General features: G+C 46.0%; 2 protein-coding genes across 2 annotated transcripts in view; both read right to left on the bottom strand.

Annotated features, from left to right (window-relative positions):
- The window catches only part of LOC134444038 (uncharacterized protein K02A2.6-like), a 3,423-nt gene extending 1,938 nt beyond the window's left edge, over positions 1-1,485 (bottom strand). Inside the window, exon 1 of the mRNA XM_063193513.1 lies at positions 1,313-1,485. Coding sequence (XP_063049583.1) covers positions 1,313-1,485 — 173 coding nt within the window. The remainder of the gene's footprint in view (positions 1-1,312) is intronic.
- An 8,284-nt stretch (positions 1,486-9,769) lies between these two features.
- Positions 9,770-19,687, bottom strand: part of bag5 (BCL2 associated athanogene 5) — a 34,310-nt gene continuing 24,392 nt past the window's right edge. The window contains exons 7-9 of the mRNA XM_063193534.1: positions 14,330-14,471; positions 11,767-11,976; positions 9,770-10,974 (exon numbers count right to left, since the gene is read on the bottom strand). Coding sequence (XP_063049604.1) covers positions 10,777-10,974; positions 11,767-11,976; positions 14,330-14,471 — 550 coding nt within the window. The 3' untranslated portion in view covers positions 9,770-10,776. The remainder of the gene's footprint in view (positions 10,975-11,766; positions 11,977-14,329; positions 14,472-19,687) is intronic.

Genomic DNA, 19,687 nt, shown 5'->3' with positions numbered 1-19,687 from the left:
GTAATTGACTAGGCCTAGAAATGCTCTCAATTCTTTCACTGAGGAGGGTGCTGGGGCCTCCTTGATGGCCTTTACCTTTTCTGGGGATGGATGAAGGCCTTGGCTATCCAGTACATGACCCAGATATTCAATCTCCTTTTTTCCAAACTCACATTTGGATTTCTTCACTCTTAGGCCGCACTCCTGAAGTCTCTGAAGCACTTTTTGTAACTTCTGCACATGGTCATGTTCATTTTTTCCTGTTACAAGTAAATCATCTAAATAGGTAACTACATCAAGATCTTTTAGGAGGTTCTCCATAATGCGTTGAAAGATGGAGGGGGCAGAGCTAACTCCGAAAGCTAACCTATTGTACACAAAGAGACCTCGGTGTGTGTTGATGGTCAACAGCTTTTTTGACTCCTCCTCCAGTAGCACTTGCTAGTATGCTGAAGCCAGGTCAATCTTTGAGAATATTTTTCCTCCACTTAAGGTCGCCATCAGCTCCTCAATGCGAGGCAGGGGGTAAGTTTCAGTATTGGCAGCTTGATTAACTGTTAATTTGTAATCTCCACACAGGCGAATTGTATTGTCTTTCTTGATTACAGGCACTACTGGTGCAGCCCACTCGCTATGCTTAACTGGTGATATTATGCCTGCCTTCTCCAGCCGGTCTAGTTCGGCATCCACTCTGGCTTTCATGGCAAATGGCAATGGGCGGCTCTTGCAAAACTTTGGGGGGACATCTGGATTTACAAGAATCTTGGCTTTGAAGCCCTGCAGTGTGCCCAGTTCTTCTTTAAACACTTCTGAATGTAACTGAAGCACTTCATCTATGGACCTTGGTTCATGCATCTCACTCACATGTTTTATTTCCTTCCAATCCAGTGTAATTTTATGTAGCCAGTTTCTGCCGCATAATGCAGGGCCAGCACCTTTCACTACAATTAGTGGTAGCTGCTCTCTTTGCTGCTTATAGTCAATTGTGGCTTCAAACTGACCTAACACGGGCATAGTTTCCCCCGTGTATGTTTTTAGCTTGACACTAGCGACATCTAGCGGCCTTTCTGGGAATTGCGTCAAGTACATTTTTTCAGAGATAATACTCACGGCCGCGCCAGTGTCGATTTCCATCTCGATGTCTTGGCCATCCACTTTAAAGTGTGTTTTGAAAGGTTGCTTGCAGGCTTCACTGGCTAGTGTGAACATTGGCAATTCATCATCTTCTGCTTCCACATATTTTGTGTTCCTTTCTGTTTCCTGGCGTCTCCTATTTGGTTGAACAGCAGTTGTAGCTCTGCAAGCTGTTTTAATATGCCCGTTTTTTCCACACCCGTGGCATTTCGCGTCTTTGAAGTAGCACATCTCAGAACTGTGATTTTTCCCGTGGCACCGGTAACACTTCCTTCCCGTCGAGTTGAAGGGACGCGTCTCCACCTTGTGCACGGCTTCCGCACCGGCGTCTGGTCTCTGGAGCTGCTCGGCATCCTTTGCGGCCGTCTCCATACTTACAGCAATCTCAAACGCCTTTGCAAAAGTTAAGTTCGCTTCCGAAAGCAATTTGCGCTGGCACGCTTCATTTCTTATGCCACTCACAAAGCGATCCCGTAGCGCGTCATCCAGCGTCGCACCAAACTGGCAATGCATTGCGCACTGCTTCAGCTCAGCTGCGTAATTAGTGACACTCTCATCTGGCTTCTGATTACGGCGATTGAAACGGAATCTCTCTGCTATCAAAAGGGGTTCAGGCTCAAAATGAGTGGTCAATGTTTTTACAATTTCGTCATATGTTTTGTCCTTCGGTTTAGCTGGCTGCACTAAATTTCTTAAAAGTCCATAAGTTGTCGGTCCCATTACGCTCAACAATGTGGGCACCTGTTTCTCCTCTGCAATTTCATTCGCTAGGAAGAACTGCTCCACTCTTTCAACATAGGCCTACGCCGTCCAGGACTCCGACTTCGGGACAAATTCTCCTATTGTCCCAATTAAAGCCATCCTTCCGAATTCCAGTTTTTTATCCTCGTCGCCAGTTTTCTGTGGTGTATTTTCACAGAGAATAACGCACACGGAGACAGTCAGCCCTTTTGCTGTGAGTTGTGTCTTTACTTCAGGTTAAGCAGGAAGCAACATACAGGTGTCAGGTGTTCCTTAATTAGACTTCCCAATTACCCAAACCCCAATCACGTTTCAATACATCACAACAATTGAGCTTTTGCAAGATATTGAAATATAATTCTGTTGTCAGTGATGTAATCATGACTTATTATATGGTTGTGACGTAATCTGTCGAATGCTCCATTCATTTCAACGGGGCTCCCCAACGTTCGGACGTCTGTTATTTTTCGATAACGGACGGGTTGGTCTATAACAGACCGCTGTCAATGGCAACAAGACTTTTCACTGCTAAAGCGACTTTTCAACAAGACTCTAATCAGCTGCTGTGATAGACAGCACCCGTTGTCCTGGCTACCGCTGTCAATGGCAACAAGACGTTCACTGCTAAAGCCACTGGCTTGTATACAAGTCAGTGGCTAAAGCGAATGTTTCATATCACTCCGCAGGGGGTCCGGTCTTTTGTCACTCTAATCAGCTGCTGTGATAGACAACACCTGTTGTCCTGGCTAGCCTACCTAGCTGTTGCCTAGCGGTGTTCCACAACGGTACTGTTTTGTTTTGCGCAGCAACAATGTTAACATTAAATAGGTCTAAAGAAATGTCCCCGCATGTGTGAATCATTTAAGTATATCCATATAATAAGCGGGTTAACTTTCGGCGAGTCGGTCGCTTTGTGGAATAGCAGCACTTCAGAGAGAACAAGACCCCTCCGCTCCGCGTCGGGGTCTAAAGATTCTCTCTGTCGTGCTGCTATTCCACGGTAGCGACCTTCTCGCCGAACGTTAACCCTTACTTATTATATGGTTGTGACGTCATCTGTCGAATGCTCCATTCATTTCAACGGGGCTCCCCAACGTTCGGACGTCTGTTATTTTTCGATAACGGACGGGTTGGTCCATAACAGACCGCTGTCAATGGCAACAAGACTTTTCACTGCTAAAGCGACTTTTCAACAAGACTCTGATCAGCTGCTGTGATAGACAGCACCCCTTGTCCTGGCTACCGCTGTCAATGGCAACAAGACGTTCACTGCTAAAGCCACTGGCTTGTATACAAGTCAGTGGCTAAAGCGAATGTTTCATATCACTCCGCAGGGGGTCCGGTCTTTTGTCACTCTAATCAGCTGCTGTGATAGACAACACCTGTTGTCCTGGCTAGCCTACCTAGCTGTTGCCTAGCGGTGTTCCACAACGGCACTGTTTTGTTTTGCGCAGCAACAATCTTAACATTAAATAGGTCTAAAGAAATGTCCCCGCATGTGTGAATCATTTAAGTATATCCATATAATAAGCGGGTTAACTTTCGGCGAGTCGGTCGCTTTGTGGAATAGCAGCACTTCAGAGAGAACAAGACCCCTCCGCTCCGCGTCGGGGTCTAAAGATTCTCTCTGTCGTGCTGCTATTCCACGGTAGCGACCTTCTCGCCGAATGTTAACCCTTACATATTACTTCCTGGTACGAGGCCACACGCACAAGTGGAGGACGCAAGGTCGCATATTGGAATGCACTCCTGTTGTGTGGTGCTGTTTCCACGTATCTGGATATTTTTAAATATTACGCGTATATTTAAATACGGATATTTTTTTTATCCTGTTTGGATGTAAGCACAACATGTGGATACTAATATAAACTCCATAGTAACAGGGGCGCTTTAGCTCCCTAAATGGGATATTTTTAAAGACGATTTGCCGATACAATTTTTTTATATGTGGATCTTAAAACTCTGTTTATGTGTGATCGGAAGGCCAAAACTATCCTGCTGACGTGGAAACAGCGCTTGTATTATCCCTTAATCCAGTGGTTCTGGAACAGTCTTGGGACCCACCATTTTCCACTCTCATTCGGTCGCGACCCAATTTTTTTAGCGTTCAAGTCAATTCAATGCAATTCTCAAAATGTAACCAAGACTCGAATGACTGGTTGCACTATCTATCTCACATAAACATTCAGATTGTATCTATGACGACAGATGACACGGAGTTCACTAGCCCAGTGGTTCCCAACCTTTTTCTTAAGGGACCCATGTTTTTACTATTGTAAGCTTTGGTGACCCAACCACGCGAGCGCCCGCACGAGAAGGAGTCACAAGATGCCCTCTGTTTCCTGCGAAAACTAATTTTAGTTATTTTATTCCTCAATTCGTCTTTGGTCAAAAACAGAATAAATGTTTAATGTAGCACTTACAATGTGTTGCTTCTATGCATTTATTAGTTAAATGCTTTGTCTTGTATTCAACATGGGCTATATATATATATTTAAAACGAAACCCCTTAAAATCAAGAGGGCTCCACGACCCCCTGTGGATCTTTGGCGACCCATAAGGGGGGTCCCGACCCATAGGTTGGGAACCACTGCACTAGCCTATCAAAATAAAAGTTGTAAATTGTTGCAGGAGAAGTTGGATTTTTTTTTTTAGAATTTCGTTTTTTTTTTTCACCAAGGCCCCGCGACCCACCCTTGACCCCTCCGTGACCCACTTTTGGGTCACAGCCCACCAGTTGAGAAATACTGCCTTAATCTACGTTGAAACTGAGCCTGTATTTCCCCCCGGGATCAATAAAGGTACTCTCTACATGGAATCCTATTGGCCATAACGGAGGCCAACTAGCAGAGTGTGGCGTGGGACGTTAGTAAACCTCCCTCCCGAAGCCGCACACAGTAGTATGGGTAGCGCTGAGCTATCTGGACTGGTCCTTTCACTCAGCAGTATCATGCTGTGACTCCGATACCCAGAACCCCGGGGCATAAAGCATACCCCCGCAGCCCCCGCAAGGCAGGGGTGCCCACATGGGCCCTTGGATTGAAGAAACAGGCCCCCGGCCCTTTCACATGATAGTAGGCCCTCTTTTTTCATCCAGGGGCCCATTTTTGGTAGCTTGCAGGGGGGCTTGAAGTACTTGCGTTACGCCACTGCCCGAATCGATGCCTTGAGTAGGAAGGAGGTGGGTTTGAGACCCCAAAAATAAGAGAGGGTATGATCAAGGGAGCCCAACACCCTATATCAAGCGAGCATAATTACTAGGCATCTTTGTTTTACCAAGGGAAAATTGGCCACGAAATAGATCTAACAAGCTCTGAAAAGTCTATAAAAAATAAGTGAATAAAAATATGGAAAATATGCATAGAATGGATGATATGATCAGAAAACTTGTTTGCGTAATAATTTTGCACACACTGCAAATGGCAAAATGTTTCCAAATAAATTGTACCAAATTTAAGTTGCACTGTGTAAAGGTTTTAGTTGTTTATTTCCAGAATTCATGCTGCCCATCCACTAATGTTACCTTCTTCATGAATACTTAGCACCACCATCAAATTCTAATTTCTAAGTATTCATTATGACTGGGAAAATTGCACTTTTCATACATGAAAGGGGGATGTCTCCATGGTCTGCCATTTTGAATTTCCAGAAATTGACATTTTTAGTTGCAAAAATTACTGTAATTGGACCATACTAGAAAACATCAGTTCATTACTCAAATTTGGCAATAGGCGACACAGTTTCAATGAGCAGCATAGTTTCAGTACCTTTTTTGGCCATTTCCTACACAGTGTCCCTTGAACATTAAATACTCCTTGGCCCATCCCTCGTTTGCTTATTGGTCAGTTATCTGGTAACTAGTGAATAAAAAAACCAACAAAAAAAACGGGTTAGTATTTTAAGTTTCAGTAACAGGGCCCTCTCCGGTTGGAAAGCCATGTTTGCAATTAGATGGGCCCTATTCGACAACACATTGTATTACATCTTCAATGTCTGTGACGAATGGGGATGTTTCATGTGTGTGTGTGTTTGTGTGTGTGTGTACTACGTTTTCGAGGTGAGTTATTTTAGCTGTCAGACAGTATCTCTGCCCATCCCAGTTGCCTTGGAAACAGCTGGAGTACACACACACAAACGCATGCGCACACACACACACACACACACACACACACACACACCCAGGGCCCAGGAGAAAGTCATCTAAAAGGGCCCCCTTAAGCAATGCATACAATGTATCACATGTTGTCCCGGGCCCCCTATCTCCCTGGGCCCGGGACAACATACCCCTTTGTCCCCCTTATCGGCGGGCCTGCACACACACACACACACACACACACACACACTTCAGTCAGGCAAATTGACAATCACAATAACAACAAAAATCAGAGCAGGCGATGTGGTGAGGCTTTAAAGTTTTATTTTCATTGGAAGAGATTTGTACAAGGCAAAGCTAAAACGACCCAACACACACTCACACTCACACTCACACACACACACACACACACACTTCCCTATCCCGCTACATTCCATATCTCACTACATTCCGTATTCCAAACCGCACCTGAGGCTGCTGTAGCCTCTACACACACACACACACACACACACACACACACACACACACACACACACACACACACACACACACACACACACACACACACACACACACACACACACACACACACACGACCCACTTCTCTCCCGTGTGTGTGACACAGGAGAGGTAAACAACATACAACTCAAACACCAATGAGAACAGCTTGTGAACGCCTTTCCACCAATGAGAACTCCTTGTGGGCCCCTTTCCAGGCATGCGATTGGACAACACTCATGGCAATAATTTCTCCTAGTTCTGCCCCACCCCTTGTCTTGATGTATTCTATACACACACAACACACACTAACACATACACACACACACACACACACAAAGGGATAAAAGGAGAGAGACGGGGTATTGTAGACTGAAGGAGCTTTTCTATTTTCAGCCACCTCTAAAAATAGCCAACACACACACACACACACATACACACACACGCGCGCACACACACACACCCACGAAGGCACACGCCTCTTCCTTGAAGGGATCCACACAATACTTCTTTTCCAGTCGCACCGTCGTGTAGCTTAGTGTTTCTCAACGGGGGCTCTACAGCCCCCCGAAGGGGCCTTGAGGAGGATACAGTTGACAGGGGGCGGTGCTTAATTGTCATCAGGGGCATTCGTCCATTTTAACATTTTTAAATGTAAAGGGGGGAGTTGTCAGACCTATGATGAGGGCAAGGGGGCGTTGGGAGGCTTAGGATGAGGTCAAGGGGGCGTTGGGAGGCTTAGGATGAGGTCAAGGGGGCGTTGGGAGGCTTAGGATGAGTTCCAGGGGGCGTTGGGAGGCTTAGGATGAGTTCCAGGGGGCGTTGGCAGGCTTAGGATGAGTTCAAGGGGGCGTTTGTTCCAAACAGGTTGAGTTTGAGTTTGCTGTATGTATTGTGTGTGTGTTGAGTTTGCTGTATGTATTGTGTGTGTGTTGAGTTTGCTGTATGTATTGTGTGTGTGTTGAGTTTGCTGTATGTATTGTGTGTGTGTTGAGTTTGCTGTATGTATTGTGTGTGTGTTGAGTTTGCTGTATGTATTCTGTGTGTGTGTTCAGAGTAGTAGCCCCGCCCCCTATCTGCCTCTTCACTCTTGGCTGCAGACCCTCAGCTACATCAGAACAACATCGCAGGACCGTCGTCTTCAGTACCAGATTAAGAGTCATGATGACACATTTTGGAGATTGATGTTAACTGTTCAAATATTCAGTACATCGCTGTGAGAAGAAAATGCAGCACTGTGTGTGTGTGTGTGTGTGTGTATGCGTGTGTGTGTGTGTGTGTATATGCGCCTGTGTGTATGCATGTGTGTGTGTGTGTATGCATGTGTGTGTGTGTATGCGTGTGTGTGTACGTGTGTATATGCGTGTGTGTGTGTGTGCCTCTATGTGTGTGTATGCGAGTGTGTGTATATGCGTGTGTGTGTATGCATGTGTGTGTACGTGTATATATGCGCGTGTGTGTATGCATGTGTGTATGTGTATGTGTATATATGCGCGTGTGTGTATGCATGTGTGTATGTGTATGTGTGTGGGTGCACATGCCTGCTTCCCCCTACACTGCCTTACCAAACAAGACTGCAGTAACTGCTTATCTGGTCTATATTGAGTTTCGAGCGGAAATGGGCTTCACATCTCCTTTGTCTTGTGTCCAGAAATGTTGGTCCAACTTTGTCCCGTTTCAGAGAAAAATCTACAGGAACAGACGTCACAGCGTTTTTTGTTTTTAAGAAGTTAAAGTTGTTTTAAGAAGTCTTACAAGCCAATAATGCAGCATATCACGAGTTTGTGGTGAAAGGACAGACATACATTCCTCTTTTTTTATTTCCATCCCTATAAAAGTATTACATGGAAGTGTCATCATCACAGTTGTCCGACCAGAAAGGAACATTTAAATCCCTTTTTCTCAGTTTACCAGGAAGCTGACTTACTGTGATCTTGTTTTGTACGGCAGTGTAGTTCTCTGTCTCTCTCTCACACCCACACACACACACCCACACACACACACACACACACACACACACACACACACACACACACACACACACACACACACAGTTACTGCCTGTTATGGCATATGATCATATTTCCAGACAAATGAATTGTTTCGCTCTTCTAATCCAGTAAGATCCACATGCTGTCTCCCTCCTACTCAACTCATCCAGCTCTTCTTCCCCTTTCCCACGGGAAACTCTCTCCATCTCTCTCCTCATCCCTCTCTCTCTCCATCTCCATCTCACTCCTCATCCCTCTCTCTCTCCATCTCTCTCTCTCTCTCCATCTCTCTCCTCATCCCTCTCTCTCTCCATCTCCATATCCCTCCTCATCCCTCTCTCTCTGCATATCTCTCTCCATCTCTCTCTCTCTCCATCTCACTCCTCATCCCTCTCTCTCTCCTTCTCCCTCTCGCTCCATCTCTGTCTTACTCTTCCTCCATCTCTCCATCTCTCCATTACTCTCTCTCTCTCTCTCTCTCTCTCTCTCTCTCTCTCTCTCTCTCTCTCCGTCTGCTGGTCAGTGGCAGTTGGGCAAAGGTGGCAACATTCATACAGACATGTACAATTACACACACACACACACACACACACACACACACGCACACACTGAATGCCTGTGAGTGCTGGGTGGAGTGCCGTCCTCTCCCCTCTGTCCGGACAGGAGTTGGTTGCCCGCGGTGACCAGCTGGGGATGGGTCACCGCGGGCAACCAACGGTGGGGGTGGGGGGGGGTAGCAATCAACACAGGTGTATTAGGGCTTCCGCACATAGGCTCCGACAGCACTGCTCCACAAAAGTTTTCAATAGAATCCCGCACACTGGCACCGATGTCCGTGGACATTCGCCGATGTCGGATAGCAATTAGAGACGAGTTCTATTTTGTCGGCGCCGCCCGTTGACTATCAATGCTATGTTCGTGTGAAATTGGGTTTGGGGGTCCGAATTCTGTCGGAAGCAAAAGTGCGCCGCAGTGCTGTCGGAGCCAATGTGCGGCCGGCCTTATTGGCCTACTGGGAGGAAGGCTGCCATTGGTTGCTCATGACTGAGGAGCGCGCCGTGATTGGTGGATTACAAGCGTGAGGAGGAGGAGCTTGTCCAACTCTAGAGACACAACATGGACACAGAACCACACACAATGAAGAACAATCCACACACACACACACACTGAAGCACAATCAACACACACACACAGAAGCACAATCAACAAATACACACACACCTGTACTTTAGAGGGGTCCGTACACACACACACACACACACACACACACACACACACACACACACACACACACACACACACACACACACACACACACACACAGGGTCCGGTGAGGCCCAGAGGGGGCGGGGTTTACTTGGGATGACAAGGGGCTGCAGCAGTGCATGATGGGAGGTGTAGTTTATTTACAGACAGCTGATCACACATACAGATACATAGAAAACTCCATTACCCAGAATGCATCCCGCAGCCCAAAGCTCAGTCTCTCAGTCCACTAGCGAGGGCCTCTGATTGGCAGATTCGTGTTGAGGGGCGGCGACGCGGCCTATGACATACCCAGATACCTGTGTGTGTGTGTGTGTGTGTGTGTGTGTGTGTGTGTGTGTGTGTGTGTGTGTGTGTGTGTGTGTCTGTCAGTCTTCCAACTCAACGGTTTTCATATCTCGGTAATTGTGTGTGTGTGTGTGTGTGTGTGTGTGTGTGTGTGTGTGTGTGTGTGTGTGTGTGTGTGTGTGTGTGTGTGTGCGTGTGCGTGTGCGTGTGTATATTCCAACTAGGGCTGGGACTCGATTAAAATTTTTTATCAAATTAATCTATAGGCTTTGGAATTAATTTTAATCATTTTAATCGCATTTAAATATCTGACTTGAGAACAGTGAAAAATGTCTTTTCACATGGATTTTAAATAATTACAATAAATAAGCTTAATCTAAAAATATGATTCATTTTTAAAAGAAGAGAGAACTCTTCTCAATTTCAGCAGGCTGTTCACCATCAGGCGTAATACTGCCCTCCACTGGTCTAATCCAGAACTATGTAGCTATATTATACTGCGATTAATTTTTTAAATCGTGTCAATTAATTAATTGCATTGTTTAATTAATTAATTGAAATTAATGCATTCATGTCCCAGCCCTAATTCCAACTCATCTGTTTTCATATCTAGGTAATGGTGTGTGTGTGTGTGTGTGTGTGTGTGTGTGTGTGTGTGTGTGTGTGTGTGTGTGTGTGTGTCTTCAGCATTCCCACTCGTCTGTCTTCATGTCTAACTAACAGTGTGTGTGTGTGTGTGTGTGTGTGTGTGTGTGTGTGTGTGTGTGTGTGTGTGTGTGTGTGTGTTCAGTATTCCCACTCGTCTGTCTTCATGTCCAGGTAGTTCAGGATGTTCTGGGCGTACTTGACGGCCTGCTTGCGCGCCGCTTTGGTCTCGGCGTCCCCCTGCGGGTCGACCGCGTCCAGGTCCAGAAGACGCTTGGTCAGGAGCTCCTCCAGAACCATGTAGCTCTTATCCGACCGCTTACCGTCAAAACCCAACACCTGGGGGGGGGAGAGATAGAGAGGGAGGGAGGGAGAAAGAGAGAGGGGAGAGGGATAGAGGGGGGGAGAGAAAGAGAGGGGGGGAGCACAAGAGAGAGAGAGAGATAGGGGGAGAGAGGGATAGAGAGAGAGGGAGAGAGGGGGGGAGAGAAAGAAAGGGGGGGAGCACAAGAGAGAGAGAGAGAGGGGGAGGGGGGGGGGGAGAGAGAGAGAGAGAGAGAGAGAAGAGAGAGAGAGAGAGAGAGAGAGAGAGAGAGAGAGAGAGAGAGAGAGAGAGAGAGAGAGAGGGGTGGGGGGGGAGAAAGGGACACAGAGAGAGAGTCAGTTTGCGTACCTGTGTGCGTGTATATATGGTGTGTATGAGGGTGTTGGTTTGCGTCCCTGTGCCTGACTATATGGTGTGTAGAAGGGTGTTGGTTTGCGCACCTGTGTGCCTGACTATAGTGTGTAGAAGGGTATTGGTTTGCGTACCTGTGTGCCTGACTATAGTGTGTATGAGGGTGTTGGTTTGCGTACCTGTGTGCGTGTATATATGGTGTGTATGAGGGTGTTGGTTTGCGTACCTGTGACTGACTATAGTGTGTAGAAGGGTGTTGGTTTGCGTACCTGTGTGCCTGTATATATAGTGTGTATGAGGGTGTTGGTTTGCGTGCCTGTGTGCCTGTATATATGGTGTGTATGAGGGTGTTGGTTTGCGTCCCTGTGCCTGACTATATGGTGTGTAGAAGGGTGTTGGTTTGCGTACCTGTGTGCCTGTATATATAGTGTGTATGAGGGTGTTGGTTTGCGTACCTGTGCCTGCAGCTCTGCCAGGCTGGCCAGTACTCTCCACACAGCCTCCAGTGGGGGGCGCTGTGGAGTCTGCTCCCTCTGCTGCTGCTGCTGCTGCTGCATCCACTGCCACAGCGCGCCCTGCAGGTCGATAAAGGTAACTACAGCCTGCAGCTCCAGCACCGATCTCCGCCGCGCCTCACGGATACACGGGTTACGACCAGTATCCACCTGGAGATATAGATATAGACACACGGGTTACGACCAGTATCCACCTGGAGATATAGACACATGGGTTACGACCAGTATCCACCTGGAGATATAGACACATGGGTTACGACCAGTATCCAACTGGAGATATAGACACACGGGTTACGACCAGTATCCAACTGGAGATATAGACACACGGGTTACGACCAGTATCCAACTGGAGATATAGACACATGGGTTACGACCAGTATCCACCTGGGGGGCAGGGTTGCAGCTAATCACTGTGTGTGTGTGTGTGTGTGTGTGTGTGTGTGTGTGTGTGTGTGTGTGTGTGTGTGTGTGTGTGTGTGTGTGTGTGTGTGTGTGTGTGTGTGTGTGTGTGTGTGTGTGTCTGTGTGTGTACGCACACCTCACATCTACACATGTATATAAGGCCATGTGCATAGGCTTGCCACTAGGGATGAAATGCAAAAAAACTGCTAAAATGTTGTTCAATATCATCAATAATTGGCAGTCGACACATGCGGAGAAGAAGGTGCTGTGTGTATACGGAGAAGGTGCTGTGTGTATACGGAGAAGGTGCTGTGTGTATATGGAGAAGAAGGTGCTGTGTGTATACGGAGAAGGTGCTGTGTGTATACAGAGAAGAAGGTGCTGTGTGTATACGGAGAAGGTGCTGTGTGTATATACAGAGAAGAAGGTGCTGTGTGTATATACAGAGAAGAAGGTGCTGTGTGTATATGAAGAAGGTGCTGTGTGTATATGAAGAAGGTGCTGTGTGTATATGAAGAAGGTGCTGTGTGTATATGAAGAAGGTGCTGTGTGTATATATGGAGAAGGTGCTGTGTGTATATGAAGAAGGTGCTGTGTATATGGAGAAGAAGGTGCTGTGTATATGGAGAAGAAGGTGCTGTGTGTATATGGAGAAGGTTATGTGTATATGCGGAGAAGGTGCTGTGTGTATATGAAGAAGGTGCTGTGTGTATATATGGAGAAGGTGCTGTGTGTATATGAAGAAGGTGCTGTGTGTATATGAAGAAGGTGCTGTGTGTATACAGAGAAGAAGGTGCTGTGTGTATATATACAGAGAAGAAGGTGCTGTGTATATATGAAGAAGGTGCTGTGTGTATACGGAGAAGAAGGTGCTGTGTATATGGAGAAGTGTGTGTGTGTGTGTGTGTGTGTGTGTGTGTGTGTGTGTGTGTGTGTGTGTGTGTGTGTGTGTGTGTGTGTGTGTGTGTGTCTGTGTGTGTACGCACACCTCACATCTACACATGTATATAAGGCCATGTGCATAGGCTTGCCACTAGGGATGAAATGCAAAAAAACTGCTAAAATGTTGTTCAATATCATCAATAATTGGCAGTCGACACATGCGGAGAAGAAGGTGCTGTGTGTATATGAAGAAGGTGCTGTGTGTATACAGAGAAGAAGGTGCTGTGTGTATATACAGAGAAGAAGGTGCTGTGTGTATATGAAGAAGGTGCTGTGTGTATACGGAGAAGGTGCTGTGTGTATACGGAGAAGGTGCTGTGTGTATATACAGAGAAGAAGGTGCTGTGTGTATATACAGAGAAGAAGGTGCTGTGTGTATATGAAGAAGGTGCTGTGTGTATACAGAGAAGAAGGTGCTGTGTGTATATGAAGAAGGTGCTGTGTGTATATATGGAGAAGGTGCTGTGTGTATATATGGAGAAGGTGCTGTGTGTATATGGAGAAGAAGGTGCTGTGTGTATACGGAGAAGGTGCTGTGTGTATACAGAGAAGAAGGTGCTGTGTATATATGAAGAAGGTTGTGTGTACATGCGGAGAAGGTGCTGTGTGTATATGCGGAGAAGGTGCTGTGTGTATATATGAAGAAGGTTGTGTGTATACAGAGAAGAAGGTGCTGTGTGTATATGAAGAAGGTGCTGTGTATATGGAGAAGAAGGTGCTGTGTGTATACGGAGAAGGTGCTGTGTGTATATGGAGAAGAAGGTGCTGTGTGTATACGGAGAAGGTGCTGTGTGTATACGGAGAAGAAGGTGCTGTGTATATGGAGAAGAAGGTGCTGTGTATATGGAGAAGAAGGTGCTGTGTGTATATGAAGAAGGTGCTGTGTGTATATAGAAGAAGGTGCTGTGTGTATATATGAAGAAGGTGCTGTGTGTATACACAGAGAAGAAGATGCTGCGTGTGTGTATCCTTGACAACTCTTCTATGGTCATGCATGAGGTACAGCATCTTTGCAGCTGGCAAATTTGTGTCTGTGGAAACTCAATTTTGAACTGTGGGCACAAATAAAGAAGTAAAATGTGCGTGTGTGCGTGTGTGTGTGTGTGAGAGTGAGAGTGTGTGTGTACGTGCGTGTGCGTGTGTGTGTGTGTTTGTTTACCTGGTCCAATCGTGTGAGTAGACTCTGTAGCTCCGCCCCCTGTCCGGCGATGCCCTGTCTAAGCACCTCCCACCTCAGCTCGGAGACGCGCCCCCTGATTGCCTCGATCTCCCGGATGGAATCATTATGAGTCAGGTCGTACCTGAGGGACACACAAACACGCACGCACACACGCAAGCACGCATGCGCAAGCACACACACGTGGACACAAGCACATACACACACACGCACACACACGCACGCACGGGGAAACACACACGCACGCACACACACACACACACGCACATGTGGACACACGCACACACACACACACACACACACACACACACACACACACACACACAGTTACTTGTCTCTTGCCACCACACATCCTTGACACCATCTTAAAGGGACTCTATGTAGGATTAAAGTTTAAGATTGAAGTTTAATTCATCACTGTCCCGAGTCAGCCGATGCTTATTTGAGTCACATCTGAAGCACAAAACTCCCTCCTTTCATCTGAAGCCTTTCTCTTATCAAGAGTCAATCACTAGTCAATCATTAAATCTAGAATCATTTGTTTAAAATTGAATCATTAGAGCCAGAGAGAGAGAGAGAGAGAGAGAGAGAGAGAGAGAGAGAGAGAGAGAGAGAGAGAGAGAGAGAGAGAGAGAGAGAGAGAGAGAGTGTGTGTGTGTGTGTGTGTGTGTGTGTGTGTGTGTGTGTGTGTGTAATATACCTGTGTGTGTGTGTGTGTGTGTGTGTGTGTGTGTGTGTGTGTGTGTTATATACCTGTGTGTGTGTGTGTGTGTATTATACCTGTGTGTGTGTGTGTGTGTGTGTGTGTGTGTGTGTGTGTGTGTGTGTGTGTGTGTGTGTGTGTGTGTGTGTGTGTGTGTGTGTGTGTGTATTATACCTGTGTAATGTACCTGTTAGAGCCATAATAGATAATTGTGAATAGTGAATAATAATTTAATTTTGTACTGCATTATGTTTAGTTTTAATATTTAGACATATTTACTGCTGTTAAGTAATGTTATTTTCTTGTGATTAATATTGCTTAATTTTATTAAGATATGCATGACGTCACTTTTTGCTGTATTAAAACTGTTTTGCGTGACGAGGAAGGTCAGAGCGCAGCAGTCTTTGACCGAGACAAGACCCTTCGAGACTAGCCAGAAAGCAACGAGACCACGCCATGTCGAGATGACACGGAGACCACGAGGCGTGACAATATGAAGAAGTTTTAAGCTTAATTTTATCCGTTTTATTTCTGTAATGTGACAATTTTCTTATATAAACAGTTTGAACTTTACACGGAGTCTCGCGTCATGGACTTAAGCTCAAAGAACTGGTCATAAAATAAGAATTCAAGAAACTGCACCTACATTAGTCAAAGACTGAGCTCATGGATGACTCGCGCTGGAACAGAAGTTACTTCTAGAGGGAAAACGGAGCCTCCATCTACCCGAATGCACTCTAAAGGGAGGTAACAACTAAACGGATTTTCATTGAAGTAAACTGTTCTACCGGTCGTTACTTTTGGAATGTTGAAGACAACGATAGCCGCGGTCCGCGGTAAATGCCTTTCATGTCTGAATGCTAAGATGACCATGCTACAGTAACCTTGCCTATTCCTGTTGCTATTGAGAAGTACTGCTGAAATCGTTTTTCATAAGAAGCTTGATTTAATTGAATGCTTGTGGCACTCTGAGTGTGTCTTATCACAAGAGGATTTGTGAACATTTAGAAGACAGTGAAATTGTCGAAGTTCCAGTGAATGCAGACAGTTAATGTGTGCTAGCATATCATAGCCAAGATGGAGGATGACTCAGCAAATGCAAACGTGGATACCGCTATTAGCCAGAGGAGGGCGCCCAAGCCCACAGAATCAGCCAAGGAAGACAAGTTGCTTAGGCTGCGCAATAGGAGACAAGGGAAACTGTCATTGCTCACTCGCAAGATGCATGATATTCAGGGAATGAAAGCAGTTGAAGATAATGTTGAAATAATTAAAACTGAAATGTCACATAGCTTTCGTCGCATATTATGTGAATTTAAAGATGCCAATGATGAGGTCATTCAGAATTTACCTGAAGAGGAAAGAGAAGATGACCAGTCAAATTGGTATGATCCTAAATGTGAAGTATTTGAGAAATTCGTGACTGAAACAGAACAATGGATCACTGAAACATGTAAAGGACATACTGAAAAGGATTTGAATAATGCTATTAGGCCACAAGACAGTGTGTCAGTCACTTTCACAGAGGGTGCTAGAAGCATACACAGCTCTACAGCACGATCTACAACTAGCTCAGCACATGCTAAGGCCAAGGCAGAGCATGCAGCATTGCTAGCCCGTGCAGATGCATTAAAGAAAAGGCAAGAAATAGATGCTGAAGTAGCAAAGTTACAGGCCAAACGTGAAGATGCTGAGTTGGAGGCAGACATTGCAGCTTCTACTGCCAGACTGAAAGTCCTAAATGAATACGAAGAGAATCGTGATGACATGAGTGGTCACCATCAGCCACACAGGAATATGAACAGAACAGCTTTTTCAGATTTCATATTCAAAGAAGAAAGAAAACCTGTACCTCAGCCAAGGGTATTAGTACAAACACCTGGCGCACGCAGTAGTGCAGCAGCTAGGCCAATTCATGGCTCCAGCAACCCACAGTCCAGTGGCCCTGAGAGAGAACTTCATAGGATAATGCAACGCCAGAATGAAGTAACAGAGCTACTAGTCATGCAACAAAGCCTATCCCAGCTTCCTCAAAGAGCGGTTCCGGTGTTTTCTGGAGATCCACTTGAATACAGATCCTTTATGAGGGCTTTTGAAAGTGCAATAGAAACAAAGACAAAAAGTGATCAAGATAGGTTGTTCTATTTAGAGCAATACACAAGTGGAGAACCAAGAGACCTTGTCCGCAGTTGTGAACATATGCGGCCTGATAAAGGGCTTAAAGAAGCCAAGAGACTGCTTCAGTACCATTACGGCAACGAACTGAAGATAGCCACGGCTTATCTTGACAAAGCGCTGAAATGGCCACAGATCAAAACTGAGGATGCCAAAGGCTTGAAGACGTATGCACTGTATCTCACTGGATGTAGGAATACCATGACTGACATCGACTTCATGGAAGAGATGGACAATCCGAGCAATATGAGAACAGTGCTGTCGAAGCTTCCCTACAAGCTTAGAGAGCGGTGGAGGAACACTGCGTTTGACTTTCAAGTGCGGCACAAAAGAAGAGCGAGGTTTGAAGACCTAGTCGCCTTCATTGACCTGCATGCACAAGTTATGAATGACCCACTCTTCGGTGACATTCAAGATGTAAGCTCTGATGCAAAGGCCAAGCCCAAGCCAGCTGCAAAGAGTGCTAAGAAGAGTGACATGAAAGGTGCCAACTTTGCTACAGGTGTTTCCCCCGTTGTGAAAGAAAGCACGCAGCCTGTTAAGAAAAAGGAACAGCAGAATACAGTCCAGTCCACTGATGCTGCAGAAAAGGCTTGTTTGTTCTGTGAGAAGGCACACACACTCAGCTCGTGTGACAAGTTTAAAGAACAGGAGTATCCAGAAAGAATACAATTCCTGAAAAGCAAAGGACTTTGCTATGGATGTCTCAACAAAGGACACCTGAGTAAAGATTGTAAGAAGAGACTGACGTGTGCAGAATGTGCCTACAAACATCCAACTGTACTGCATAAGACGAAAGAAGACAGTGGTTCTAATGGGAATGCAACAGCTAACAGTCCTACAGTGTCGAATGCTCTTCTGTCCCTGGATCAAGAATCTTGTGCCTCTACTGGGGCCGGCGACAGCGAGTGCATATTGTCAGTAGTGCCTGTAAAGGTGAAATCCAAGAGAAGTGACAAAACTGTGGAGACTTTTGCATTTTTAGACCCAGGTAGCACCACTACTTTTTGTACAGAAGATCTCATGCACAAGCTTAATGTCCGAGGCAAGAAGACAGACTTCTTACTGTGTACCATGGGGCAACAGAAGAAGACACAAGGACATGTCATAACTGACTTGGAAGTGTGTGCATTGGAAGGAACCACGTACATTGATCTGCCCAGGGTGCTGACACAGCAACACATACCTGTGAAGAAGGGTAACATACCCAAGCAACAAGATCTAAGTAAGTGGCCTTATCTGTCTGAGGTTCGTCTACCACCACTGGAAGCAGATGTTGGACTCCTGATAGGTGTGAACGCCTATAAAGCCATGGAACCGTGGAAAGTGCTGAATAGCAGAGATGGAGGTCCGTATGCGGTACAGACAGCGCTTGGCTGGTCCGTGACGGGTCCAAGACAAGACAGCACAAGTCTGACTTCTGACACTCTGCAAACCTGCATATCGCATCGCATATCTGTGGAGAACATTGAAGACTTGCTAGTTCAGCAGTTTAACACAGACTTTCCTGAAAGAAGATATGACTATAAGACAGAAATGTCTCAGGAAGATCGTCAATTCATGCGATCAGTGACAAAGTCCTTGGAGTTCAAAGGTGGTCATTACCACATAGGATTGCCACTGAAAGATGAGAAGATTCAGGTGCCAGACAACAAATGTGTAGCTATGCAGAGGTTGCTAGGCCTGAAAAGGAAACTCACAAGAAATCCACAGTTCCACAGTGATTATACTGGATTCATGGACAGCATTCTCGACAAGGGATATGCTGAATGAGTTCCAGAGGATGAGTTGCAGCTGGACGGAGTGGTACCAAGGGTGTGGTATATACCTCACCACGGTGTGTACCACCCCAAGAAGAATAAGATACGGGTGGTGTTCGACTGCAATGTGTCCTACCAAGGATTCTCCCTGAATGGTCAGTTATTACAAGGACCCAACCTCACAAACACTCTTCTTGGAGTACTGAACAGGTTCCGCCGACAGCCATTTGCCATCATGGCTGACATTGAATCGATGTTTTATCAGGTCCGAGTTCAAGAGAAAGATTCAGACCTCCTAAGATTTCTGTGGTGGCCTGAAGGCAGTCTGGAGGAAGAGGCAGTCGAGTACCGGATGTGTGTACACCTGTTCGGTGCTACCTCTTCACCAAGCTGCTCCTGCTTCGCTCTCCGAAGAATAGTGGAAGATCAACAGAATGAGACAACAGAGAAGGCAGCTCAGACACTCCTGACCAGTTTCTATGTGGATGATTGTTTGACTTCAGTGGAAACAGAGCAAGAAGCAATCACACTGGCCAGAGATCTGAAATCACTCTGTAGCAAGGGTGGTTTTAACCTGACGAAGTGGATGAGTAACTCCAGAGCCTTTCTGTCATCTGTTCCTGAGCAAGAGCGAGCCACAGAAGTCAAGACTCTGGATTTGGACAGCGGGTTGTTACCTGTTGAGCGGGCCTTGGGAGTGAC

The sequence above is a fragment of the Engraulis encrasicolus genome, unplaced genomic scaffold, assembly GCF_034702125.1.
Source record: "Engraulis encrasicolus isolate BLACKSEA-1 unplaced genomic scaffold, IST_EnEncr_1.0 scaffold_43_np1212, whole genome shotgun sequence".
Taxonomy (NCBI): domain Eukaryota; kingdom Metazoa; phylum Chordata; class Actinopteri; order Clupeiformes; family Engraulidae; genus Engraulis; species Engraulis encrasicolus.
This window is presented reverse-complemented; position numbering and strand designations above follow the sequence as displayed.